Source organism: Euprymna scolopes, chromosome 16 (assembly GCF_053919585.1).
Source record: "Euprymna scolopes isolate OS-2025 chromosome 16, ASM5391958v1, whole genome shotgun sequence".
NCBI classification, from domain to species: domain Eukaryota; kingdom Metazoa; phylum Mollusca; class Cephalopoda; order Sepiida; family Sepiolidae; genus Euprymna; species Euprymna scolopes.
The window spans coordinates 56014242-56041699 of record NC_136497.1 but is presented as its reverse complement, the minus strand read 5'-3'; the positions used below and the strand labels follow the sequence as shown (position 1 = coordinate 56041699).

The following is a 27458-nucleotide window of genomic DNA, read 5'->3' as shown; positions in this document are numbered from 1 at the left end:
TTTCGATTCTTCCGGTTCTGAAATTGCATATTCTCCCTCTCTTTTACACTCTTCAAATTAAAACCAAAAATGTTCTGTGGCAGTACTAATACACAAGTACCAAAATGTAAAATGTTTTATCTTTTTCTTTCTTGTTTTTATTTTTTTTTAAGAGAGTATTCTTTTATACTTTAACTTCAACTCCATACTCACCGTTAAATTGACGATTTTTAAAGAGGTTTCGGGTATGCTGAAAACGAATATCACATTTAAATTTCGGATAGACAAGTCATTTTTTGGATATTAAGACCTTTATTATCTAATGTAATCCCATGTGTTTTCACTGGCGGCCATATTTTCCCCAACTAAACAAGTAGTAATACGCATGCGTGTTACAAAACATCCTTTCCCATGTTAAGAATGCCGACGGCCACTGAAATTCATTAAGTAATACATTGGAAAAAAATGTCTTAATATCCAGAAATTACTTGTCTGTCCCAAATTTGAATGCGATATTCGTTTTCAGCATACCCGAAAATCTTAATAAGTCGTCAATTTAAAGGTGGGTGTTGAGTTGCAGTTAAAGTAAAAATTTACCAAAAAAGAGGTTCCTGTCTTTAGCTTAAAAAGTATAAATTTGAGTTATGTGCCCTTAACCTCGTTTCGACTTGTTTATAAAACTGATGTTTATATTTTTCCGTGCATGTTTTCATTTCAGTGTTTCATGAGTAAGATAAAACTCGCTTATTATTTGTTTTTAATGTTATTTTCAATTTTTACTAAAACATGGCTTTTGTAAAATATAAGTCGTTTTAGGATAATGTTGAAACCTATTCCACTTTAAACAATTTACGTTTAAATCACGATACCTACCTGACTTGTGACTATTTTCTTATTTCCTTTGCGCACGGTTAATTTATATCGATTACGGTCTACCGTAGAGATTAGCATCACATTACAAGACAAGAAAAGTTGGCGATTATGAATCCAATACAAAAACTGCTACATCCAGTCTTTGACTATTTAGGCGACATAGAAGATACAGAACTTCATCAGGCGACAAGGGATGGCGATTTAGCTCGGATGAGATATTTTTTAGAGGAACCTGCCGCCAATGTCAACGTGAAAAACTATATGGGTCAATCGGCATTGGCCCAAGCAGCGGCTGGTACGTTTGGCGTTTATTATGGTATTTTCAATAATAAACTTTTTTGAATTTAGTTAATTTTCACTACATATAATCAAAACATCACTTTGAACCAGTCAACTGTTGAATATATTTGTTAGTTTCTCGAAATTATATTTTCCTTTCCAAGTTAAAAAAAAAGAAAAAAAAAAGAAAAGTTTTACAAACAAACATAAATATGTTAGTTTTTCGCGTTGGCATTAATTCTGGCAATTATAGGGACTGGCTTGGACTATCGACCCTTTCTTTTTCGGAATAAGGTATAGTTCGGCTTGTTTTTCAGTGATGCACTGCCCACTGCAGTGAGTGCACTCTCCCAAGCATTACACCCCCCTCTTTTCAAAGTGAGAGGGAGTTTATTACCGATCGCGATCGCCTGAGATACCCTTATCGGGAATGCCAGCGATTTTTGTATCCGACCAGAGTAACTCTCCCTGGGGCCGGTTTTCCTTGGCTTCCGCCCTTTTCAGCCACATCTTGGGACTGTTGGAAGCAAATAAATGCCAACATATCAATATGTAATTTTACCATTATTCTGAGATTTTTACGGAACACCAAACGTGTTACGAAAACTTTCTTGTTATTTAGCGAATTCATATAGCGATTTTTTGGCAACAATAAAATGGCCTTGTCCAGAATTCCTCTTATATTAAAAACAAAAATAAAGAAAAATCGATGCTTGTGTAGACTGGTGATGTTTTAAACCAACGCATTTCAGGTGAAAACATTATTACATAGTGTTATGTCGAAATTAGTATAAATTCCCCAAATTAGTAGTAGAAAAATAATTACAAGTAAAAATAGAATTTATCGAATTATCGAGTTTTATCATGTTTTGATGTGCGACAAATTCCCTATGAACAAACTGACTTTATGTCCCTTGATTTTAGAGACTGCCATTTTTAAATTCAAAATGTCAGAACGTGTGAATGATTTTTTGTTAAAAAATAAAATTAAAAGAACGTGTGAATGATTTTTTGTTAAAAATACGGTGCTTAAGATAGAGGCGACAGATCGATTTTTTTAAAAATATGTGGTTTTAAGCAAAAACAATAGTACTTACTTATCATGTCGTAAATAGTAGCATATCCAAAAATTACGAAAATTCATCAAGTAAACTATTAAAATTAAAAGTAATTTTTACGGAAAATTGGGGGAAATTGCATTTTCCCTAGATGTGAACATCTTGAAGATTGTGAATACAGGGACATACTTATATTCCATTTTTGCTCCAGTAATGGCTGATGTTTTGTTTTGGACGGTAACGATAGACTTTTTTTTTGTTTTACTAAAAACACAATAGCAGTTTATTCTATTGGAATGGATGGGTTTTCGTAATTTTTTGATATATTACTATTTTCGACGTGACAATTAACTAAGTACTGTTATTTTTGCTTAAAACCACATATTTAAAAAATCGGTCTGTTGACTATTTTAACAAGCACTAAAAATGCATCTAGCACACCTTTTACTGGATTGTTTTTTCGTACATAATGTTTTCACCTGAAATTCGTTTAAAACATATTTGCATAAGCATAAAAACGGTATGTTTTATTTTATAAACAATTATTTTAAGTGATTAATTGGAATTCGTAGACATGTCAACAAAAATCTCGTAAGTTTGAATTATTGTTGAGTTATCTCCTTTTGTGTCTTGAGATGTTTTTCTAAAAAAAAAAAAAAAAAGTCACTGCTTCAAATACCCATAAAATTTGATTTTATTTAAAAATAAAACTACTTTGATCAATTTACATGACTTTTGGAACATGATATTTTCGTTTCCTCACATCATACAGATATTTTTTTTTATTTATTTTTGTTTTTAATATAGGGGAAATTCTAGACAAAAACCCATTAAAATAAATTAAGTTAAAAAAAATGTTAGGTAAATTATGATTTTATTCACAAAATGGATAATTATAAATGATAATTCTAAAAAATTTTTTAAAGGAAATGTTGTAGCGAGTCAGGAGGCAGTATGGAGGTGCGCTAATCGACCGTACAACTATAAGGTAGACACAGAAAAAGATAACGACATTAGCAAAAGAAGAATGGCAAACTGAAATTCATTTGAAGATGACAGATCATCTTTTGTTTACCAAAAGAAATAAATGCAAGAGGCAAATTCGAAAGGCTTGGAGATTGTGGTCAGTCTGAGTAAGACAGGATCAGCCTCTGGAGCAGGTAACTTGACGTCAGTAGAGGAGGTAATCAGATGATAGTGGATAGTAGAACAGGGCTGCTGCACATCAGTCGGCACTGGAGGAGGTAACCAGCTGACAGTGGATACTGGAACAAAGCTGCTGGATGTCAGTAGATACTGGAGGATAAGGTAACCCGACAACAGTGAGTACTGGGATGGGACAGGGCTGCTGGGCGTCAGTAGATACTGGTATGGGTAGCCGCACATTGACAGGCTCTAGAGTGGGTAGCCTAACATTGACTGGCACTGGAACAGGTAGTCTGACGTGTACAGGCACTGGAATGCTGCTGAGGGCTGCAGGAGGTACTGGAAAGCTGCAGGAAGCGTTGGAAGGCTGCAGGAAGCGTTGGAGACTGCAGGAGTGAACCGAAGTCCACTGGTTGTAGAAGGGTAGTTTCAGGAAGCAGGCAGACAGTAGTAGTTGCATAGAAGTAGTTTGTTGCTTGCATAAGCAGTGTGGAAAAGGTAGTGCTGAAAAGGGCTGTTTGAACTACTGTTACTGCTACTGAGACCCTTTGGTTGCTGGGTTCGTTGACGACTGGGAGCATCAAAGTCGCATTTGGGAGGCCTCTTGCTCCCTAGTCGAGTTAAGACCTTTTTGGTCGCAGACGTTCTCTCTTCATGAAATCGTGTTGTTACAGCAGACGTCACTCTTAGTAAAAAAAAACAAAAACAAATGAATAGAATTAATTCCTTACCAAATCTGTCACAATCAAGAGTTACAAATGTACATTAATTGTGTTTATGTTTGATTAGATTTGGAATAAAAAATTTATTGTTTTTAATTATTTGAAAAGAATCAACTTTTTTTTTTTTTTTTTTTTTGATAAAATGAAAAAAAAAATCAATATAATATACACCCACACAAAAATGCATATGCACATTGACGCATGGGAGTTGCATGTGCTGGTCGCGTGGCTGATTTTTTGGCACAAAATGCAGACATTGTGTGTTTTCTTTATTTGAGTGGAAAAATACCGGTGTTCTGAAACACATTGCAGCAGAAATAGTCCAAAACAATTTATATTTGTTTTACGAACCATTGTGACCTGTTTGCGTGAAAAATATTTCATAGAAGTTATAAGCATTTTAATTTCCATGTTGGCTGTCTGTGAGTAAATTAATAAGGCATCCATTTTGTTAATTGGCCAGAAGTTAGGTACCTAGCTCTTTATTACTTTACCAATAATTATGGAACTTAACCCTACTAGACCCGAGCCTCCCACTCTAACTTACCCCCATACCTGACCTCTTCAGCGAAAAATAAAAAAAATTTGTCAGGGTCAGAAAATTACTAGTATCATACAAACCAGTGGTCAGAATGAGTTCAAATTTATAGATATAAAAGAAAATAGGCTTCGCTGCCATCTAATACCAGTATTGCACCTTGGAATCGTAGTCTGCCTAAGAAGTTGAGCCTTGCTTTACACAGAGGTACTTTTTGCACACAGAGCACCTCACGTTGGTCTTGACCTTCTTGTGTGGGTTTTCCTTATATTCTACTCCAGGGTGTGTTTTGTTGTATTGAAGGTGTTTTTCCATGCAGAACAGTGCAAACATGGTTGGAAGCAGTTGTTTCTGGAATTTCAGGCTAGTGGTTGCCTGCTATGAGGCGTTGGTGGGGAGGCATGGTTCTATTTGTCCTCGGTGGATGGCTGTTGAGCGGTAATTGTCTGCCAATCAGGTCAATGCAAAGTTTCTGGATATATCCAGTGAAAAAACATGAGCTTTTGTCATCGGCTTCTTGCTTGAACACACAGATGACAAATGAATTGTAGCAGGCATGCATTAAAAATTTTATGAAAAGGTGATGATGGCATGAGCAATGGAAGCATGTCATTTGATAATTATTGCCGCAACTGTCCACGTGGCGATTGTAGTCCTCAACAAGCTGTGGCATCAGAACTTCATCAAGTGTTCTATCTTCATTTCTTCTGTTTGCTACGTCAATTCGTGACGGGTCATGAAAGTTTGAGATAAATGTAATTGGTGTCCGACCTTGCCATACCATACAGATTATGCTGTCCTGACATCGATAGCGACTTTCACCTCTCGCAAGCTTGCCTACCTTCTTCATGGACACTGGAAAAAGCTTTCTATTTTGTGGAAAAGTATCAACAAGTCCCATTTGCAGTGCAATCATTATGAACCTTACTAATGTCACTGAGTTGTAGTGCCGATCCATGGCGATAATATGTGCTTTCTGTAACATTGTCTGGGAACCAACATGTGCAGTGCCGCCAAAAAGAAAGTCTGCACTTTTTTTCAAAAACCGCAAATTTAAGCTAAATTGAATGTAACTGCTTGAACAACCTATACTTCATTTGATTCACCTTTTATCCCTCTATAATTTTACCTGTTTATATTTGACTTTTATCCTAGTGTTCACGTGAATTTAAAAAATTAACTTCAAATCGAGAAGGCAAAAAGATATTCCGCACAATGGAAAATTGTTATTTAAATGTAACTTTAGAACACAAGTACAACAGGGCCACAATGAACTAGTTATTATTTAGTAGCATAGCCCTCCTGCCATTTGACAGCCTGAAAATTTGGGGGAATTCTGTTGAATTAGTCTGCGGCAATACTCCAGTGAAAGAGCATCCCACTTCTCTTTAATTTTTGCCCAAAGTTATTCCAGATTTGAAATTTTATCATTGTGTAGCTGTTGCTTGATGTAATGCCATATGTTTTCAATAGGATTGAGGTTTGGAGATTGTGCAGGCCAATCCAAACACGGAATAACATGCTCTTCAAGGAAACTCTTGACATTATGAGCTGTGTGAATGGGAGCATTATCTTGCATGAAGATGGAATTATCATCCAAATTCTGGCAGAAATAGGTTAGAAAATGCTCAGTCAACATATTAATGTACTTGGTCGAATTAATTTGACCTTACAAGTGACCTATAGGCCCTGGACCATTGGCACTAATAACGCCTCACACCAAAACTGAACTTTCACCACCTTGCAGTGTTGAAACTGTGCACCTAGGATCAAATTCTTTGTTCTTCTTCAACGGATGTACTACCGTCACTTCCTAGCCTATTAAATTTGCTTTCGTTGCTGAAAATCACTTTCGACCAATTTGAAGAGTCATGATCTTCATTGCATCTGACAAAGTTTAGACTGCACTTTCTGTTCTTTACAGAAATCATTGGCTTGCATCTTGGAACACAGCCTCGCAAATTAAATTCCTTCAATCTGTCTGGTGCTACCAGATTAGGCTGTCTGTTGGCTTCCTGAGACAAAATGCACCTACATCGATTTTCTGTTTTTGTTTTTTATTTTCTTTTGTAAAACTTAATTATGTTCTGCAAAAACAAAAACAAAAATAACCCCCTTCCCCTCTCCTTTCCTTTTCCTTCCCTACTTACCAACCCCATAGCTCCTCCTTTGTTTTTTTGCCCTGTTGGTAGGGCACTAGAATAAGCCGACTGCCCCCCTGCATAGGGTAAAAATCTCAATGGGGCAACCAGTTAGCCGTGGGTTGCTACCCGTAATGCCTTAGGATGTGATCCTGGTGATTGAACTAACCTAGACCTCGGTGCATAAAAGTCTAGGCACTGCAACACATTACTTCGGCTGGACGGGCGGTTGGAGAGGCCCGATCCGACCAATCGGCCAGTCACGCCAAGCCCTAGCACTTACACCCAAAGTACCAACTACCACAACAAAGAATGAAACTTAAAGGTACTCCCATCTTTTTAATTATTTTTCTTCCCCCACTACAAAAAATAGGCAAGCCAAGTAAGTGCTAGAAGGCGATGGCAAGGGTCAATCAATTGGAAAGACCAGAACTCAACACTCCATCTGAACAAATGTATTTTTGAGGACATATTGAACAGAAAATATAGTGCTTGAGAACTCCTTACCAAAAGAGTATATCCTCCACGTAGCCCCGACATGGTCAAGGCGAATGGGTTTCCCTCTTACTATGCCCCAATTTTGGACTCCGAGGTGGGTAGGGAGCGTGGTTGAAGAAAAATAAATCCCCAAATCTATGGCTGATAAAAACAAATACATCCCCCTCAAAACCCTTAAAAGAAATCTGATTCTGACCTCTCAAGCTCAGATGAAGAACAAAAATTCAAAACTAGAAAAACCGTTCCAACTATAGACGAAGGAAAATTCCCATGATTCTTGGTTATTGAATTAACCGAAAATAAAAAAATTGGAAATTTATCACCTTTCCTAATAGAAAAGACATTATCCACAAAAAGTAAACCAAAAATGATAAAAAAACAAAAGATGGAAATCTACTAGTTGAGATAACCAATCTTAGAGATGCTCGATCTCTATTCAAAATGAAGAACTTCCATGAGTACAAGTGCAAAGTCTTTCCCCATAAAACACTAAACACTTCGAAAGGAGTAATTCGAAGTTATGAACTATCGCTAGCAACTGAAGACGAAATAAAAACCGAATTAGAGAAATAAGGAGTAATCAACCACATCCGCATAAACATAAAAAGAAACAATAAAATAATAACCGCCAACACATACATATTAACGTTCAACAGACCAACAATACCTAAGGAAATAAAAATTGGCTACTTAAATATAAAAGTAGACCAATATATCCCAGCCCCATTAAGATGTTTCCATTGCCAAAAATATGGACATCATAAAGAAGCCTGTAAAGGAATAAAAATATGTGGAAAATGTGGCAACAAAGAGCCTGACCACACCGAAGAAAAATGCATAAATGAGGTGAAATGCGCTAACTGCAAAGAAGATCACCCGGTCTTCTCTAAAATATGCAAAACATATAAAAAAGAAAGAGAAATTATAGAAGTAAAGTACAAAAAAAAAAACACAACCTTCCCAGAAACCAGAAAAATAGTTGAGATATACATGAAAGACAACACATATGCTGAGACAACAAAAAAGCCAACTAAACCATACCAACATAATGAAATACATGATCAATATAGGGAACTGATAAACAAACTGATTACATTAAATATTAAAGAATGGCCAGAATTTCAAAATAGCCTAAAAGAAAAATACTCAAATCTGGGAAACAAAATAGAAATAACAAATCCAAACACAGAAAATAATATTCCATCCACAACAGAACCATTAAAAAAATTATCACAGAAACCAACAAAACAACCACCAGAAATTAATAAAAACATAAGCAATGATAAAACAACAAATAAAGAACGTTCCAGAAAAGAAGAAAACCAAACAATAGACACTCAAAATAGATTCCAAATTCTAGAAAAAATGGAAACCGAAAACACCCTAGATAAAAAAAGAAACCAAACACAAGTAATCAAGAGGGGAAAAAATGAACAGGAAGCCAAAACAGCAACATTTCAGGCAAGATCCAGATCGACGTCCAGATCCAAACAAAAAAGAGAAAAAACTCAGCAAAACACTTCACCAAAGACACAAACACCGACAAAAGATAAACCCTCTACTTCTAAAGAGATGGAAATAGAGGAAAACTAAACAGCCTCATGGATAGAAATAAAACACAACAAATTATCCAATGGAATTGTTGTGGAATAAGATCTAACTATAATGAACTTCTTATACTTATCTCACTCTTCAACCCAGCCATTGTTTGCTTACAAAAAACCTTCCTACAAAACAATAACCATTTCAAAACACCAAATTATGACAATACAACTATTTCCATAATACAGGCCTTCATGCTAATGGAGGCACCTGAATTCTTGTCAGGAATAAAATACCTCAAAGCAATTTCTCTGTCAAAACAAATCTCCAAGCAATTACAACTCAAGTCACATTACACAAAACAATCACAATCTGCTCAATATACCTCCCTCCCCTCATGAACCAATAAATGAAAATGAAATAGAAAATTTAATAAAACAACTACCTTCACCATTCATTCTTCTAGGTGACTAACTGCCACAGTACATTATAGGGATGCGAAGTCACAAACTCAAAAGGAAACAAAATTGAACAATTAATAAAAATAACTTGTGCCTTCTCAATTAAAAAAATCCCACATACTTAAATCCCACAAACAGATCAACTAGTGCCATTGATCTTACCATGTGTGATCCATCAAGCTTCTTGGATTATATGCACTTACGAAGAACCCTGTGGAGGTGATCACTTCCCTATTATAATCAATTACAGTAACTCCATCCAAAACCACATACCCAGGTGGAACACAAACAAAGCCAACTGGGCCGAATGTAAAGAACTCTGTTCACTAAAACTAACAGAACCAAATCCAAACAATAGAAGAATTCACGGAAGTACTCATAACAATAGCCAAAAAATGCATACCCAAAAATTCCCCTCCTGGAAAAAAAAAAAAAACCATGGTTCAATCCAGAATGTAAAACGGCCATTAAACAGAGAAAAGCAGCCGTAAGAAAATTTAAAAAACAACCCACAACCAACAACTTAATAGAATACAAACACCAAAGAGCTAAAACTCGAAAAACAAAGAATGCAAAAGATCCTGCTGGCAACAATTTGTCAACAAAATCAACATTACCACTAAACCCAAAACCGTCTGGGAAATGATTAGGAAAATAACTGGAAACTATAATCCGAATCCAATCAAACACCTTCTCACAAATAAACAGAAAATAACTGATAAAAAAGACACACTAGCTAAAACTTTTGCTGAAAACTCATCATCAAAACACTACAATAGACAATTCCAAATACTTAAGAAACATGAAGAAAAGTACAAAATAAACTTTAACTCCAAAAACCAAGAACCTTACAATGAAATCTTCTCATTCAATGAATTAGAAACTGCCATAGAAAAATCTCATAACTCAGCTGTAGGACCAGATGAAGTGCACTACAGCTTCCTTAAAGAAATTCCACTCAAATCACTAAAACTCCTTCTCAAAATTTATAATAAAATATGGGAAGCAAAAGATTTCCCAACTTCATGGAAAAATGCAACAATAATCCTAATACCCAAACTGGGAAAAGATACATCAAACCCAGAAAACTACAGACCAATAGCTCTCACAAGCTGCCTATGCAAAACGTTCGAAAGAATGATTAACTACCGTCTTATATGGTATCTAGATGACAACAAAATAATTTCTGAAATCCAGTGTGGATACCAAAAAAATCGAGGATGTATAGACCCCATCACTAACCTCGAAAATTATATCAGAGAAGCTTTTATCAATAAGGAACACGTAACATCTGTTTTTTTCGATCTTGAGAAAGCATATGAAACTACCTGGAAACACGGTATCATAAAAGATCTCCACAACATCGAACTAAGAGGCAGATTACCTGAATTCATAAAAAACTTCCTAACAGACAGATGTTTCCAAGTTCGCATAGACTCAACTTTATCAGACCCACAAAATCAAGAAGAAGGAGTGCCCCAAGGCAGCATATTATCAACAACTATCTTTAACATAAAAATCAATAACATTATAAAAGAACTCTCTCCTGATATACATCGCTCCTTATATGTAGATGACTGCTCAATCAGCTACAGATCTAAATACACTCACACTATTGAAAGAAAACTACAACATAACATAAATAAAATTAATAAATGGGCAACGAAAAATGGTTTCAAATTCTCCAAAACTAAAACAAAATGCATCCATTTCTGTAACCAACGCAAACTCCACCCTGACCCAACCTTACAGATTAAAGGCGAAAAAATTCCATTCGTAAATGAATCATTTTTGACAAAAATCTAAATTTCATTCCACACATCAATCACATCAAAACCAAATGTAATAAAGAATTACAACTCCTACGAGTCATCGCCCATACAGATTGGGGAGCTGGCAAGAACACACTACTCAAACTATATAGAGCATTAATTAGATTAAAAATAGATTATGGTAGCTTCATATATCAATCCACCAGAAAGTCATATCTAAAAACCCTCAACACAATATGCCACTCCGGACTAAGACTAGCACTAGGAGCATTTCCAACCTCCCCTGTAGAAAGTCTGTATGTAGAAGTACATGAAACTCCTCCAATGTTTAGAAATCAAAACCTTGGTCTAAAATGCTATACAAAACTTACAGCCAACCCCACAAACCCAGCACACAATAGCACTTTAAATCCAAACCGTAAACACCTTTTCGACCAAAAAGAAAATGCAATCAAAACCTTTGGACTTAGAATAAAATCGATTTCCAAAGAAGCAAGTCTACCCATAACCCAAATTCACGAAACTGTCCTACTCAAAACCCCTCCCTGGGAAATCGTATCTCCTAACATTGACCTAAGTTTAAGTAATTATGAAAAGAAACATACTCATCCAATAACTTATCATGATAATCTCGATAAAATCAAAGAAAAGTATCCAGACCACACACACATCTATACAAATGGGTCTAAACAAAATAACGCAACAGCCAGTGCAGCAATACTCAATAAATCAATCAAAAAACAATCAAACCTCCCAAAAGAAACCTCAATCTTCAGTGCTGAAATACATGCTCTAATCCGAGCTCTCAAACTCGCCTCCAATAACAAAAGAAAACAAATTTATAATCCTTTCAGACTCCCAATCTACCCTAAAAGCGATTAAAAATAAAAAGATGGACAACCCCCTAATCGCAAAATTACTCCAAAAATTAACTGAACTAAACAGTAAAAAAGAAATCATTTTCTGCTGGATACCGAGCCATTCTGGTATTAAAGGTAATGAATTAGCAGATTCAGCAGCAAAAAACGCCTTAAATCTCCCAATCGATGCAAATTTTAAAATTCAATACATAGATCTAAAAAGACGTATCAACGCATATACAACAGAGAAATGGCAAACCTACTGGAATGAACACCCTAACAACAAACTTCACGAAATCATGCCAAAAATCAAAAAACAAGAACAAAATACGAAACTAAACAGAAAAGTCAAACTAACAAGAATAAAAATAGGCCATACTCACTTAACCCACTCATATCTCTTAAAAAAGAAAGACAACCCATCTGTATACCTTGTCAAACACCACTCACAATCAAACACATATTAATTGAATGTACTGATTTTGTAACAGTAAGAAATCGATTCTACAAAGAAAACAATATTAAAGAGTTATTTGATAAAAACAATCCCCACACCATACTCTCATATCTTAAAAAAATTGGCCTTTATAAAAAATTTAAAAAGAACCCTTTATACAACGGTCCTGGATATGACCTAAAACTATATCCGATGGTGAGGCCCACCTTGCGTGCCTTGGGGAGTGTGGAGCCACCCTTTAATTGCCATTGCTCCCAGGTCCACTCTGATCCGGAGTGACAGTACCTGTTAGAGTCCCAACTATGGGTTAAATAGAATCCGACTTAAAAAACAAATACACTCCATTAAAAATCGTTCCTCAAAATAACTAGATTCGGCATTAAATAACTTGAAAAAGGTTGATATGCCATAAAACAAAGACAACCAACCAACCAACCTTCAATCTGTTCTTTATTGTAGAAAGAGAGCATTTTTTGACAAGATTACACTGTTGTTGAATTTGGGGGGGGGCATTTCAAATCTGTTTCTGAGTCTGTGGATCTTGATAGCATTGTCTTCCCTGTAAGAAGTAACTAGGACAACCAGATTTAGGGGCATCACGAACACTGCTGGTGTTTTGGTGCTTTTGTGCAGTCATTCGTACCGTTTTATGGAAACAAGCGTTCAAGGATGGCATGTGCATATTGTAAAAAGTCACTGACACCCAAACTCGAAACCCGACCAATAGAAAACGAAAAGGTGACATATGCAAATTAAGATGTGGTCAAATTTAGGCACATAAAAAGCCAGTATTTCTTTCATTGGTGAGAACATTTTTTTGTTGACTCAGAGTCGTTTGAACGTACGGTTAATTTGCATGTCAGTGGGAAGAAAGAAAGACGGATTTTTGATGAACGTCAAAACAGGAAAAGAAAAATCATTGTTGTTTTTGCATGTGCCGCGAACATTGCAAGCTAAAGAAAAACTTTTTTTTTTTGCATGAACATTTGACAGTATTCGGCAGTTCAAAGGAAAACTTTAACACTTCAACACATTTTTATTTTTTTACAAATGGAGTCACCACTTGAGGATAAGAGTTAACGAGTGTACAGCAGTCCATGAGACAATACCATAATAATCATTAGTAATGGAAATTTAATAAATTGGATGACTTATCAAGAACTTGTTCACATTGGACTTGAAGACAACCATATTGTAGTCAGCTGGAAAACAGGGAAATGGAAGACAGTTCCACAGGCGTGCAGTTCTAAGAAAGAAGCTTTGTTCATGGAATCTCTGTTTAATTTAGGCACAGATAAAAAGTGAGGGAAATTATTGATAGTGGTTTCAACCAGATGAGTGTTTTTCATGAAAGTTTGGCAAGTGTAAACTATAGATTGGAGCTCAGATGAGCACTTGCTATGAAAATAACGATAAAGCAGAGACAAGGTTTCTTCTGTTTGAAAGAGATTGCAGAGAAGAGAAAAGGGCATCCCCCACTAGGCTATGAAGTCTATTTTGAACTCTGTCAAGGCAGGGTAAGCTGCTTCTAGCAGCTCCTGCCCAGATGTGGCAACAGTACTTCATCCTTGGAGTCTTATACAGGTAGAGAATTGAATCAGCAGTGAGATATCAACTGGAGTGATAGAATGATCTCACCATTTTTCCAGTGACTTTGGCAACGGATTTGATATATATGTTCCATTTCAGATCAGGAGTAAAGGTCAGATCTAGAAGCTGGTCAAAACATGGAGCCTCCCCAAGACGAGAGTCATTCATTTCAATTAATGCCAGATGGGGATCAGAGCATTGATGATGGAAAGATAGAAGCTTGGTTTTAGATGCATTAAAATTAATCAGCTACTTTCTCCATTGCACCACATGATCAAGATCAGAGGAAAAAGAATCAAAGAGAACTTGGTCATTTACGGCCTTTGAAGTGTTGCCATAGATAGTAGTATCATCAGTATAAATGTCTACGAATGATCTTAAGATGTGATTTGGGAGATGTTTAATGTAGACCAGGAAGAGAACTGGGTCTAGCATTAATACTGTGACCTTCTGATTTCTGCCCATCCACCACTACTCTTATGAACCTATCATATAATATTATAAACTTGAATTATCGTTCTTCCTTAGCTAGCTCCTTTATCAACTTGCTTATAAACATAGCAACAATATTTTTCCGGCCAAGTAATCATGTCCCCATTTCAACTCGCTATAGCTTTTTTAGTTTTTAATGTTACTTATTTATTTATTTATTTATTTATTATTTTAGTTTGAGTAAAATAAGAAGTTGTTTGAGAGTAATGTCGACACTCATTTCACTCTAAATAATTTGAGTGACTAAAATGGAAATCAAAGTGTAGTATTTGTTCTGCTAGAGGAAGCTAAGGCATTTAAAAATTGTTTTCCTATTTAAAGTGCCCTTTTTGATATTAGGAACTCTACACTGTACGCTACGCTCCCCCCCCCCCAAAAAAAACGAAATTCTACTTTTTTGACGAATACAAGTAAGCAGCTTAAAAACTTAACGGTAAAAATAAAAATAAAAAATTCAATTAATATTTAAGATCACCCACTTTGGAGATCGATTCTCGGTGTTTGCTTTGTAGTGGTAGTGAATTTTTTTTCTCAAGAAAATATACATTATAAACAAACATTAAAACCATTTTCTGCTTTTGGCTTCTCCTCAATCGATACAAGACCCACAGTTCTTTTTCTTCCATATAAACTGCCAGCAGTTATGGCATAGGCTGGTTACATTGCTATTGGGTATTTATTTTTCTCCCACCATGAGAAATATAACACAAGAGTCAGAAAGTGCAATTTAAATGTCAACACTCACGAGGAGCATTCTGACCTGCAAAAAGTCCCTGATCAGCTCCGTCGGCATTCCCTGGTAGGGACGCTTCAGGCAATTAGCAATAAACGAACCCCTTCTCAAAGAGAGAAGGCAAAGCCTGGGAATGTGGACCTTTTAGAACTGCACAGGACTAGCCTCATACTGCAATCAACAGAGAAAAGGTCAATGTCGCAAGAATGGAATTTGCTACATTATCATGGCGGGCAATAATGTTATTAAATGTGTAAATAAATTTTCTGTGCATCTGAAGAAAACAAATATTAAATGTAATATGATTATATTTAAATGATATCACATATTTTACTACAGGAATGTCTAAAGAAAGAAAAATTATAAACATATGGAAAAAAAAAATCATTTCATTGCAAGAAATTACTATTATAATCAACAACAAAAAAATTAAGCACAATTAAAAACAGTAACTGATATAATGAGAAACTGTCACTGTGGTTTAATTCGTTTATATTTATACTAGCATTTCAGTCCAGCGTTGCCCGGGTGTTTGGCGGTGTATGTTGAGCAAAAAAAAAAAAAGGTCAATTTTTTTAACTTTGACCCCTATTATGACCCCTTAAAATTTATTGTTTTGGGCTCAAATCAAGTTATTAAGTTAGATCCATGTGCAAGGAACCTATATCTAAAATCTGAAGTGTTTAGCCCCAAATTTGTCGGAGGAGTTTGGTAGAGTTCTCAAAGGTTAAATCGTTAAACTTTGACCCCTTAACAGCCAAATTTCTGGCCGAAAACGGATTACAAAGATTTTCCCAAATCTCACTACCCTGTATATCAAATTTCGAGTCTGTAGACTTAAAATTGACAGAGTTACTGCATAGGGAAATGTACACACAGAGACACACAGACACACACACAAACATGGTCACTTTTATAGATATATAGATTGTGCCCTGAGTAAGGTGGCAGGCCAAACAAAATTCACTTATTGACCAGATTTGGCCTGTGGGCTGGGGGTTGCTAATCCCTAGTCTAGACTCTTGCTTTTGATACTGAGGTAAAACCCCCGGCTGAACTACTATTGGTTTTAAAGTCAACAGACTTTTAGTAGTATAGTAAAGCACCCACGACCCATTGGTTGTCACATTTATTATCCAAATAAATGAATATGAAAGTTTTCAAAATTTATCACCCCTGTATTACCATCAAAACAGACCACTGTTATTTAAATCACTAATACAACATAGAATAATGAAATACTCTATATATAGTGAAGATGAACAATCTAAAGATAGTTATATTGAATGCTTAATTTGCATAACTATTTTTTAAACAGTTTCTAATAAATTAATGTTTGCTGTTATTCATTTGTAATTTTATTTTCCTGTTTTGTTTATATATGTATCCAATACTTTTATAGATTTTGAACAGTAATGAAAGTGATTTCAAAAGAAAAAAAAATTTGATAACTTACTAAAAACTTTTCTTAGATTTGTTTCTAACATAAGTGACAAGAGAAAAGGGAGGAAAAGAGTGACTGGTTATTTTGCTTGCTCTCTCTCTCTCTCTCTCTCTCTCTCTCTCTCTCTCTCTCTCTCTTCAACGATTTTGCATTGTTTTTATTATTTTTAAATCTCACAGATAAAATGTATCGCATTTGTGTTTAAATATTCTCTTTCAGCCTTTAGAGAGACTTGATTTTCAACAGCTGAATTGTAAGTTAAAAAAAAAGCCTCCTCTCCCCGCCCCCACACACGCACCATTACGCAAACAAATTGATTTCTTCTTTCTTTCTATTTCATTACGGTCTTATTTAAAAGATAAACAAATTTGTGTAAAAGTTGCTGAAATGCTAATATTTATTTATATGAATAAATGTGCAAGTTTTAGTCTTGTGTTTACAACAAACTTGGGAATTAAATATTATTTAAAAATGTTGGTTTCAAGTAGGAAACTTTACAAAGCGAGATAGCTAGTTAAATAGTAACATTGATAGTCATATTTTTTACGAGGATAAATGAATTTCACAAAATCAGAATACATTGTGATGTCATCAGACGCACTGGTTGTGGTAAAGTGGATACTGATGTAGACTGATGACTCTGCATGCCATGTTCAGATCCATAGCACCCCTTTCACTATGGATGTTGGCAACCTCCACCTGGTTCATCCTGTGAGATCTCAAAGCAATCTTAAATCAATCGCAGGGAATCTGGAGGAAACTAAAGCTAACAACAGAATCCAGCAGATTGAAAAAATAATAACATGCTGATTCATAAAAAAAAAAAGAATATTTTCTTTTTCTTCTTCCCTCTCACTTTTTAAAATAAAATTTTTTTTTTTTTTACCTGAAAGGCCTATTGCCACTTGGGACATATTTGGGATTGTGTCTTCTAACAGAGGACTGTAGTGAGTTGAGCAACGATATGTCTGTTCACATTACATTTAAACCTCATCAGTTTAGTACAGGGAAGCAGAAAATAGGTAGAGAATTCTAAAGTCTAGCAGTCTTAGGGAAGAAATTATTAGAGTAGATGGCTTTCCAGCATCTAGAAACCTTGACAGTGAAGAGGTGGGACTTTGCTGCTTGTTGGATTGGTCGTGGGTATGTACATCAAAAGGGGCACAATTGCTATTTCATCAGAGCACATTTAATTTAGTGGAATAGAAAGTGAACCTTAGGTTTATTTTTGTCAGCTTCATTGCTCTCGCTTCCCTTATTCTCGCATTCCTTGAATTCTCGCATTTCATGAGCGATGTATCTGACAAAGGGAGAAGAATTGCTGGTTTCTGGGTTGGAAGATATCTGTATAACATTTATTGTTGGCTAGTTTTGGACTTTGAAGTGGTATTTTTTTTAACTTTTTACATCAAGTGGCTTTGTGCTTTGCCTGGAGTGGTTTCTATAAAAAATATTATTCACATAATTCCACTCCTCTTATCGTTCACCCTTTATGCTATTTACCTTTCCTCTGACTCTCTAAAGCATTTATGTACAGGAAAAAGTGTGCACGGTGACACTCAAGATAACATCTTTAGAGTTTTATTCATATACAGTAGTAGGTTTCTTGCTTATTTGGTTATCAAGTGAAAACAAAACAAAAATACTTTTGCCAGTTGGCATTCTTAACATGAAAAATATAACTTTTTGAATTCTTATCTGAATTATGATAGCATTTAGTTTGAGTATTTTCTCTCAGCTTGTCATCATCTAGACACTTTCAAAATTACGATTTGAACAGCACTTATTCACTTTTCGTTTTTCATATTCAAGACGATTCTTTTGGTTGGTTGTTGTTTTTGTTTTACGGTATATCAACCCTTTTTGGGTTATTTAATGCCGAATCCAAAGATTTTGAAAAAAATGTTTTAATAGAATATATTTGTTGTTTTCAAATCAGTTTCTATTTAACCCATAGTTGGGACCCTCGCAGGTACTACCACTCCGAGTCAGAGTGGACCTGGGAGCAATGGTAATTAAAGGGTGGCTCCACACTCCCCAAAGCCCGCAAGCTGGGGCCTCACCACTGGATATAGTTTAAGGTCATATTCAGGACCGATTCTTTTGGTTATCACTCAAATACAAAGAATATGAACTTTTGAATTAAATCACATCAATAATCATCGCCACAAAAGTCTTTTAATTAATGATTGCTATTGTTGTTGTATGGCATTCATCCTAGGCTGGTTGAACTGGCTTCCTCCAAAAAGAATATTAAATTCACAGGCGGTCCCCAGTAACCAGTTTGGTGCATTTTGGGTCAGGAAAGCAGTATCTTCAGACAGGCTGATCTGGTGGCACCAGGTGCCCTAACAGATATTAGCACTCTGGGCCAAAGTGAACCTGGGAGTAATGGTAACTAAAGGATAACTCCATATTTCCTCAAAGCCCCAAATATTGCACAAACTCCTCATCGTATCACACACTAAATTATGTACTAAATTTTGTTTTACGTTACAGTAGCTCGTTTTTTACATTTTTTTTTGTCTAAATACCAGGTGGCAATGCTGACTGTGTTCGTCTGCTTCTGGACTTTGGTGCCATGATAGACTCTTCAGATATCAAAGCACAAACACCTTTATTTCTTGCTTTGCGGAACCAACATCTGGAAGTGGCAAGAATCCTACTGATGCATAATGCTAGTCCTGATGGAGATCTTGCCAATGCCGCCACCCCACTCTCCCATGCTGCCTGGCATGGCCAGAATGAAGCAATCAAGGTAGGATCACCTTTTACATAGAAGTATTCTTTTTTTTGTTGTTGTTTTACTATCAAGAGGAAACAAACAATTAATTTTTTTTGTTTAACAGTTAAACATATAAATGATTGCCTACTGTAATGTTGTGACCCTTTGGGCTGTGATCATAGCATAGTATCTGTGTTAACTGTGGCAAGGGTCAAAACATTATTATTATTATTATTAATTGATTCGAGCGACAGCGGGTCGCTGGATCAATTATTATGAAAATAAACAATTAGATTGGGAAAAAGTGATAGACAGCAAATAATAATATCGCTACAAAAGGAATGCGAAAATAGAAAATAGATGTAAACATGATTTTTGGTTTGCATAAACAAATGACTAGATTGAGGTTACATCAGCTGTTGGTCTGAGACACGTAATAAGATGTAGATTTGGGGAGATTCTAGTCAGTTGTGAGCTGAATGTTGGAGACAATGGACAACTCAAGGGGAGTTGGTCCCTTCATGACATGAGGAGCGGCGTTTCCTCAGGCAGCCAAGATGTAAAGACGTTGCAATCTTTGAAGATGTCAGCTGAAATCATGAAAATAAATGTTCGTATATAATTCAGGTATGTGCTGTGTTATTTACACCTGTTAAAAAGAATTGTTTGTCTAAAACTGTTTCGATATGTCCACGTCAATTGTTTCCTGTTAGAACTGTTGCATAAATGTTAAAATATACACACTAGATGATCAACTAATGATACGACGTATATACATACGCGCATACATAAACCCCACTATTCAACATGTACGAAGTTATGGAACATACTCATACACATTACACAGCAGACCCCTTTTTAGAGCCCCATAATATAACACTACTTCAAGATGATGATATGGATAGATATATGGAAATAAATCTAAGGAACTGTAAGAAATATTTTAACAGTTATTTTTATAGACATATAAACATGTGTACCACAATTGAGACCAATTTTATCATTTGTCTGATTAAACGAAAGTTGTTGATGTAAGATTGTAAGTAGTCTGTTGCGATGTTAACTGTTTAAAGTTACTTCAAAGGCAACACTTTGAATTATCCAGTTAACATCACAGTATATTACTACTCATGAGAGATATTTATATCTTCAAAGAATAAACAACAATAATTAAAAAAAAAGAAGTTATACAATATTTTGATTGTTCCTTCCTTAGTTAATCCACGCATTATGCTTTAAAAAAAAAGCCAAATACAATTTTTAAAGGCTAAACTGCATCAAAAAAGTGGAAAAATTCACAAAATTTGGCAAAGGCAAAATACTATTTTTAAAGATTAAACTACTTAAAAAAAGCCAAATTTGTAAAATTTGGTTTGAAGAAGGCCATTTTGGCAACTGTGGACAAGAATATGAAAGTAATCTAATTTGAATCAGTTCTGAGTTTGGCCTTCAAAAATTGTATTTGGCTTTTGCCAAATTTCATGAATTTAGCTTTTTTTGAAGTAGTTTGGCCTTTTTCCAAGCGTAACATGCAGAAAGAAAGGAAAAAGCAGAATATTATATAGATAGATGGATTATACACTGATAAAGTGATAAAAACTTTTGGTTTTCCACCTTCCTATTACTGACTGCTGAAAATGACTCCCAAATAGCAAAAATAATGCAAAGTTTTTCGAATATCTTAAAATATTTTCTTTAGTTTTTCAAAATCAACAAAAAGTTGTAGTAGTGATCACAGGGGGAGATAAAACATGTTTTACTTGTTTACAACTACTATCCATAATTTTTTTTCTTTTTTGATTCTGTAGTTATTGTTAGAATTTGGTGCTGATGTCAACTCTGAGAAACGTGATGGGAGAATACTGGATTACCAAAGTCCTTTGAGCTTGGCTTTTGCCTATCAACACTTAGAGACTGTGAAATTATTGCTGCGTTCTGGTGCAGATCCTGATATTGGTGGCCATCTTTATCATCAGGCAGTACGAAAGAAATATCCTCTGATCTATGTTCAACTCCTATACGAGTTTGGTTCGAATATTTACCAGAAGGACAATTCAAAGGCATATGCATGGGAAATTGATCAAGGAACTCGGAATGAATGTGCAGAATTTTTAAAAATGGTCAAAGGTTAGTCTATTATTTACTACAATGTTGTTGAAAAAAAAAAAAAAAAAAAGCTAAAACAATATGTTGTGTATGTGAGTCTTTTTTCTTGTTTTTTTTTTTTTTTAAAACTAATTTACAGTTATCAAGACCAAAAGCTACTTGATTATAGCAAAGGTTGATTCAACATCAGTGTGTCATGAGGTTTTCTTCAAATTTTCTCCCTTTGTTATCTATAATAAAAATATTTTTTGTAAATTTTAGTATCATTAGTCAGATTTTATAGACATTTAAAGTTTTAAGTAATTACATAAATTTTGCAAATATTTGTAATCCTACACAATACAAACCGAACTAAACAGACTTTTACCAAACAAGTGAAGCAGTTCATGAATTTGATTGATTGGTTTTTAATCATATATCCATCCTGTGAATGAAAAGTTATGTAGTTTCTGAATAACTAATGGAATGAGAGCATGCTACCCTCTTTGAATTAAATAAACAGTTCCGTTCAAAATTATGTTAAACCTGTGCCACTGACTTCACACGCCTTGACACCAAGCGGGGAAGGGAGGCCTCCTCAGTCCTAGTCGACAACCTCCCTAGAACTGATGACTCCTCGATCACATCACTAGTTTACAAACCTGAACTGCTTAAGAATTAGATACACTCTGCCTATGGCTCGGTTTATATACTCCTTCTTTGCCTATTAGCCAGGAACAGAGATACAATTACAGGGACTCATTAGAGATGCCCAATGCTTAGCTTTGTTTCTTGACTAAGGCAATGAATGCCCCCCCCCCACATCTGCTTCATTCCCTTCCCCTAAACCTGGACATTATGGGGATGCTTGTTTACCATGTATGCTAACATGATTGAACTGGGCTACTCTCGCCTAACAGGTTTGAGAGTACTGATTTGACAGTTTGTCTGACTACTGTATTTCAACTGACAATTGGCTGCTCTATAATCAGTTGTATTATATCAGGATGTTTGTAGTGCCATGTCATACATGAAAAGGAATCCTGCACTCTTCTGGGCATTCCTGAGGCCGAGGAGTCGGCTGATGGTGTACTTGTGTTGCATGATGGTGGCTTTGCACATCTACTTTGTCTAGCATCTCTCACCCTAAACTGAAACTACGAAATAAAATTAAATGACAGCTCAATCCAAAATAACAATCAAACCAGATACACACTTGTACAATGATTCACCTCCTCCCTTAAGGTTTGTATTTACAAATATCCATGGACTTAAAAATAACTTAGATAATGTAGAATCATTTCTCCTAGCAAACTCCCCAAATATCTTAGTGCTAAGTGAAACTAACTTGCACTCCTCCATCCCCTCTAACCACTTTAACATATCTGGTTATCTTCCATTTTATCGTACAGACTCTGACAGACACATGCACGGACTTGGAGTCTATATTCGTAACACCCTCCCCATGACTAGGGAATATAAACTAGAATCAGATGATAAGCCCTTCATGTGCTTTAAACTAACTTTACAGCATAGTGTTAGCTACTTATATTTTATTTATCGCTCTCCCTTAACCCAGAACTTTCAAACAACAACAACAAAAATTCAAACAACTCAAAAAATTTAGAAACAATAAAAAAGAATGAGTGTTTTTTTTAAATCATTAAAAAAAATTCTTGGGGATGAAGAGGAGGATGGAATGGAAAAATTGTTTCATGGTTTACCTTTGTCTGAAAAAAACAAAAAACAACAAACAACAAAAATATATTTTGATCAGAGTTTTTTTTTTTTTTTTTTTTTCATTGTTTGAAGTTGGATTGGTTTGACTTGGCCTTTTCCAGCTATTTACATAAATTGTATTCAATAAAAGTCTGTTTAGTTTGGTTTGAATTCTGTAGAAGCACCTAAATATTATACTGACATACTAGTTTTCACAAATTCACCAAAGTTAAGTGGTGTTTAGCCTAGTCAGTACTGGTCAGATAAGTGACCAAGTGCTGTATATAAAACCCAGTTGTAGTGGCACATTTCTTTCAAGATTTGGGCGAAGTATTTTCAGCTTGTGTTGCTCTGTCATTTTGCAAAAAAATATGGGATCCAAATTCTTCTGATTGGCAATGGCTTTGGTGTAATGACTGTGCCATGATCAGAAGAATGGAGTTCTTCAAAAACTTGATATTGGTTGGATTATGGATGCCTTATGTGCTTGGTGTATCAGTTGGTTTGGCCATGTACAGGTATGCCATTTCTTGCATCAACTCCATAACATGCCTGGATATCCCAGTCATTAGAGAGTGTGGTAGATTGAGAAAGACCTTATTTAAGTGCATAAGAAGTGCATCTGACTTAAGTGCATAAGAAGTGCATCTGACTTAAGTGCATAAGAAATGCATCTGACTTAAGTGCATAAGAAATGCATCTGACTTAAGTGCAACCTGACTGATATCAATTCTTTTGGATCTGACTATTTGGTCAGCAGGAGTGAGATATCGTCTAGTGTTGCTGACCCTGAAGTCCAAGACAGTCACAGTAACCTGAATAGCATATAATGTATATGAATGTATTAGATAGTTGTACATGTTTATATTATTTCTACGTATAGTATTCACTCCTAAATTAATGAATTATTTTGGAAGACAGTTGCAAGATTTAAGGGTAAGTACTGTGTGCTATATTTAATGTAATTTAGTTTTATGGAAAGTTGTCAAAGAGGAGGTGAAAGCTCTTTGTGAAAATTCAAATGTCCCTAATTTTTGTGAAAGTTTAATTATAAATATTAGACATCAATTGATAAATATTCCCCAAATTTTAGTTTTCTTTTGTTGGGGGGGGGGGGGATTTTAAATTTGGTGGGAGGGGGCATAATATGAACACAACTTTCCATTTAAAGATTAAAATATTTCAGCTTTGCATTAATTTTAATCCATAGTCATTAGATACCAATTAAGAAAATTTCCTGAAATTCATTTTTTTAAGACCTCTTAAGCTTTACCCTTAAATTTTAGACATTTTCTAGAATCCAAATCATGTTATAACATTCTACTGACAGCTTCGTTAACCATTATCATTGAGTGACTTTTGGCCTTAATAACTAGTCACTATTATTGTAGAAATTTTATTTTGAATATAAACCTCATCTCCAACGCGTGCCAAGCATAATGTAATAGTATGAGTGGAGTAGAACTGATGTTATTTCAGAATTTCCTCTTTAGACTAGTTACTCTACCCCCTTCATTTCTGTATTAAGTGCTTGTGTGTGTGGGGGGGGGGAGTAAAAACAAAAATAGGATTGATAAAGAAATATTCTGTTTCTTATCAAGGAGAGCCTTTGAATTTTTTTTTGTCAATAAAAAAGGAATATTGATTTGATAATAAAGAGAGGGCCTTGTTAAATTCACTTTTTCTGGAGAATTAACAAAATAAAATTGGCTGACATTTTGATAAAACAGTAATGGCTTTTATCCTTGCATATTAAACATTTCTCATTGAGAGTGGTGTCCGAATACAAACATTAGGATCTTGACCGATATCCATCACAGGGGTAATTGATAACATGTTATTATTCAGACACGAATCATAGGCATAAACAAGAAACTGAGCAGATTGAACAGTGCTCTTGACATGACGACCGAGTTCTAAAGTGTGTCTAGTGCTGAATTGCTTGTCAGGGTTGAGAGGGAGACCACATACACAATTGAATTACCTGGATCTTTCCCTGTGGTTGTTGATGAGTCAAATAAAGAAGAATAGTGTTTAGCGCAAATCTAGAAAATACATTTACAGTTATGAAGACCCGCCCCCGAGAGTAAGAGTAAAAATAATAGATAGAATCCTATGCAGACTTAAAGACCCATTTGGCCACTCATGGTTTTGCAACGTCAGGATTTGTGATTATTACTAGGGCTATGACAAGAGAATATTCTTTTCATTGTTTTGACTCTCGAGTATATATCCGACACAGTTAATCAATCGAGAACCACATCACTCTATATAAAAGCATATAAGATATCAACGGATACACACTCGAGAGTCAAAACAATGAAAAGAATATGCTGTTATCCTAGCCCTACTTATTACTAGAAACTTGAGAAAACAGTTTGTTGTTGAGAATTATGGATTGAATTCTATTGGAAGAGAGGTGGAGTTATGCCTTTTTGGTTCTTAATATAAGTTGTGTGAACTTCGGTGACTCAACTCAACTCCCCACCAGAGTCTGTGCCACTTGGGGATTGCTCTTCAACCTGGGATTAACATTGCTAAACTTGAAATGGTCCAGACTTTGCTCTGCTTGTTCACTGAGTCTACATCATTAAAAGACTTAGGGTCGAAATCGCTAAACTCAAAAATCATCCAGACTTTTACTAAAGACAGCTAGTCAGACATGGATATTAAGAGCTTAATTTCATTCTCTCTGGATAATATAGAGAGATGTCTGCAGAAGAGTAGACTTCAATGATATGGTAAAGTTGAAAGAATTTATGAGAGATTTAGGTTAGTAGATGCAGAACAGTTGAAGTAGCAGGTTCAGTTTGCAGGAAAAGGCCAAGGAAAACAGAAAAATGAATCAGACAGCAAGGTCAATTGATAGGGGAAGGAAAAGGAAAATACTGGAGTAAATAATAAGGATGAACTTAGAATGAGGGATAAATAAAGACCTGGCCAGAGATAGGTTAGTTTGGAAGTTAATTTCTTAAAACCATCCAACACATACAAGCATGTAAAACATATGTTAAACTGAATACGATGATGATGAAATAATATATTATTGAAAGTAAGGAAATTATGATCGTTTATTGTTTGTTTTTCTTCTTTTTTTTTTTTACAGATAATCCCTGCTGTTTGAAAGCAATTTGCAGAATAAGCATTCGACAAATAGTTGGCTGGAAAAGAATGAGTCGACTCAAAGAATTAGAAATGTTACCTAAATTTCTCATTTCATATCTCTGTTACAGTGAATACGATGATTGCTGAAGTGCTTTGTTAATATATTTAATTTATTTTTGAACAATATTTTTTTCAACCAACTTTAAATTGTCATTATTTATTAATTTGTTATTAAAAGTTGTGTAAATTGTACAAAAGTTGTGTAAAAATTGTTGACGCTTCTCTGCAAACGTTAAATTATCAACACGAATAGGATACAAAATAACCACGTGTGCGGTTTTCATAGAAATTTTTAATTTAAATTTTATGCCATTAAAATTATTATGCCATTAAAATTATTATGCCATTAAAATTATTATGTATTAAAATTATTATGCCATTAAAATTATTATGTATTAAAATTATTTCAAGGCATTTTTGTTTCTTTTAAAGAAACTCATAAAATAAATAATTAATCAACTATTATTAAGGGTGACCCATTGGCTACTACACCAAGATGTAGGGTCGAACACCACTCCTTTCTTTGGATTGTTCCAGGTACCCTTGATCTTGATAAGGCTGTTTAATAAGAAGGATTCAAAAAAGATGGCCTCCCTCTACTGTGCTAGAAAACTACTCACACCTGCTAATGTCTCTACAAAGCCACCATTGTCTCATGCATGGAGTTTTATTGCTACATATGGGCTGGTGCAAAAAATAAGTCTCCAATCTAATAGGTCCCCCACTGCTAAGCCAGCTCAGCTGTCTCATCACTAAAATGTTGCATCTCTGTGATTGTTTTACAAGTACTTTAATGGAATGTGCTCTCACAAAATTGTAGCTCTGGTGCCCCTTTGATATAATTACCCCCGACTAACTTGACAAGCAGTAAAATCTCACCCGTTCACTACAAACTTCTCCAGATGCAGCTTTCTACTCATAGTTTCTTCCTTTGTACAGCTAGAATTTGGAATTCCCTCTTTGTTTCCTGCTTTTCTGACCGTACTAACATACAGAAATTTAAATGTAATGCGAACAAACATCTCACTGCTCAATTCCATACTTAGAATATCTCTGTTGGCATGGTTCCTAATTCACAGTAGCCCCTTATTTCCCCAGTAGTAATTTACCTTGTTTGGGGGATATATATATATATATATATATATATATATATATATAAATTACTACATTTTGATTCTC

At 35.1% G+C, this 27458-nt stretch overlaps 1 protein-coding gene and 1 long non-coding RNA gene across 4 annotated transcripts in view; one reads left to right on the top strand and one right to left on the bottom strand.

Moving 5' to 3' along the window:
• The first annotated feature begins 394 nt into the window (after positions 1–394).
• On the top strand, positions 395–27442 carry LOC145295972 (ankyrin repeat and SOCS box protein 11-like). Of its 3 annotated transcripts, none has more exons than XM_080141902.1 (4): positions 395–541; positions 19123–19343; positions 21119–21437; positions 26221–27442. In XM_080141902.1, the coding sequence occupies exons 1-4, from the start codon at positions 487–489 to the stop codon at positions 26364–26366; spliced, it is 741 nt and encodes a 246-aa protein (XP_079998028.1). In that variant the 5' UTR covers positions 395–486; the 3' UTR covers positions 26367–27442. The 3 variants fall into 3 exon arrangements, with proteins under 3 accessions (XP_079998028.1, XP_079998030.1, XP_079998027.1); XM_080141904.1 differs by lacking the exon at positions 395–541 and adding an exon at positions 643–707 and having other exon boundaries at positions 26221–27441; XM_080141901.1 differs by lacking the exon at positions 395–541 and adding an exon at positions 714–1147 and having other exon boundaries at positions 26221–27438.
• LOC145295974 (uncharacterized) overlaps positions 3064–27458 on the bottom strand; it is a 114138-nt gene continuing 89743 nt past the window's right edge. Inside the window, exon 3 of the long non-coding RNA XR_013869930.1 lies at positions 3064–4020. This is a non-coding gene — a long non-coding RNA (uncharacterized LOC145295974). The remainder of the gene's footprint in view (positions 4021–27458) is intronic.

Excerpts from the sequence above, each read along its gene's own strand:
- LOC145295972 (XM_080141901.1), top strand. The coding sequence starts at position 961 with ATGAATCCAATACAAAAACTGCTACATCCAGTCTTTGACTATTTAGGC. Across the intron at positions 19,344-21,118 it reads GCCAGAATGAAGCAATCAAG|TTATTGTTAGAATTTGGTGC; the intron begins GTAGGATCACCT and ends TTGATTCTGTAG. Across the intron at positions 21,438-26,220 it reads ATTTTTAAAAATGGTCAAAG|ATAATCCCTGCTGTTTGAAA; the intron begins GTTAGTCTATTA and ends TTTTTTTTACAG.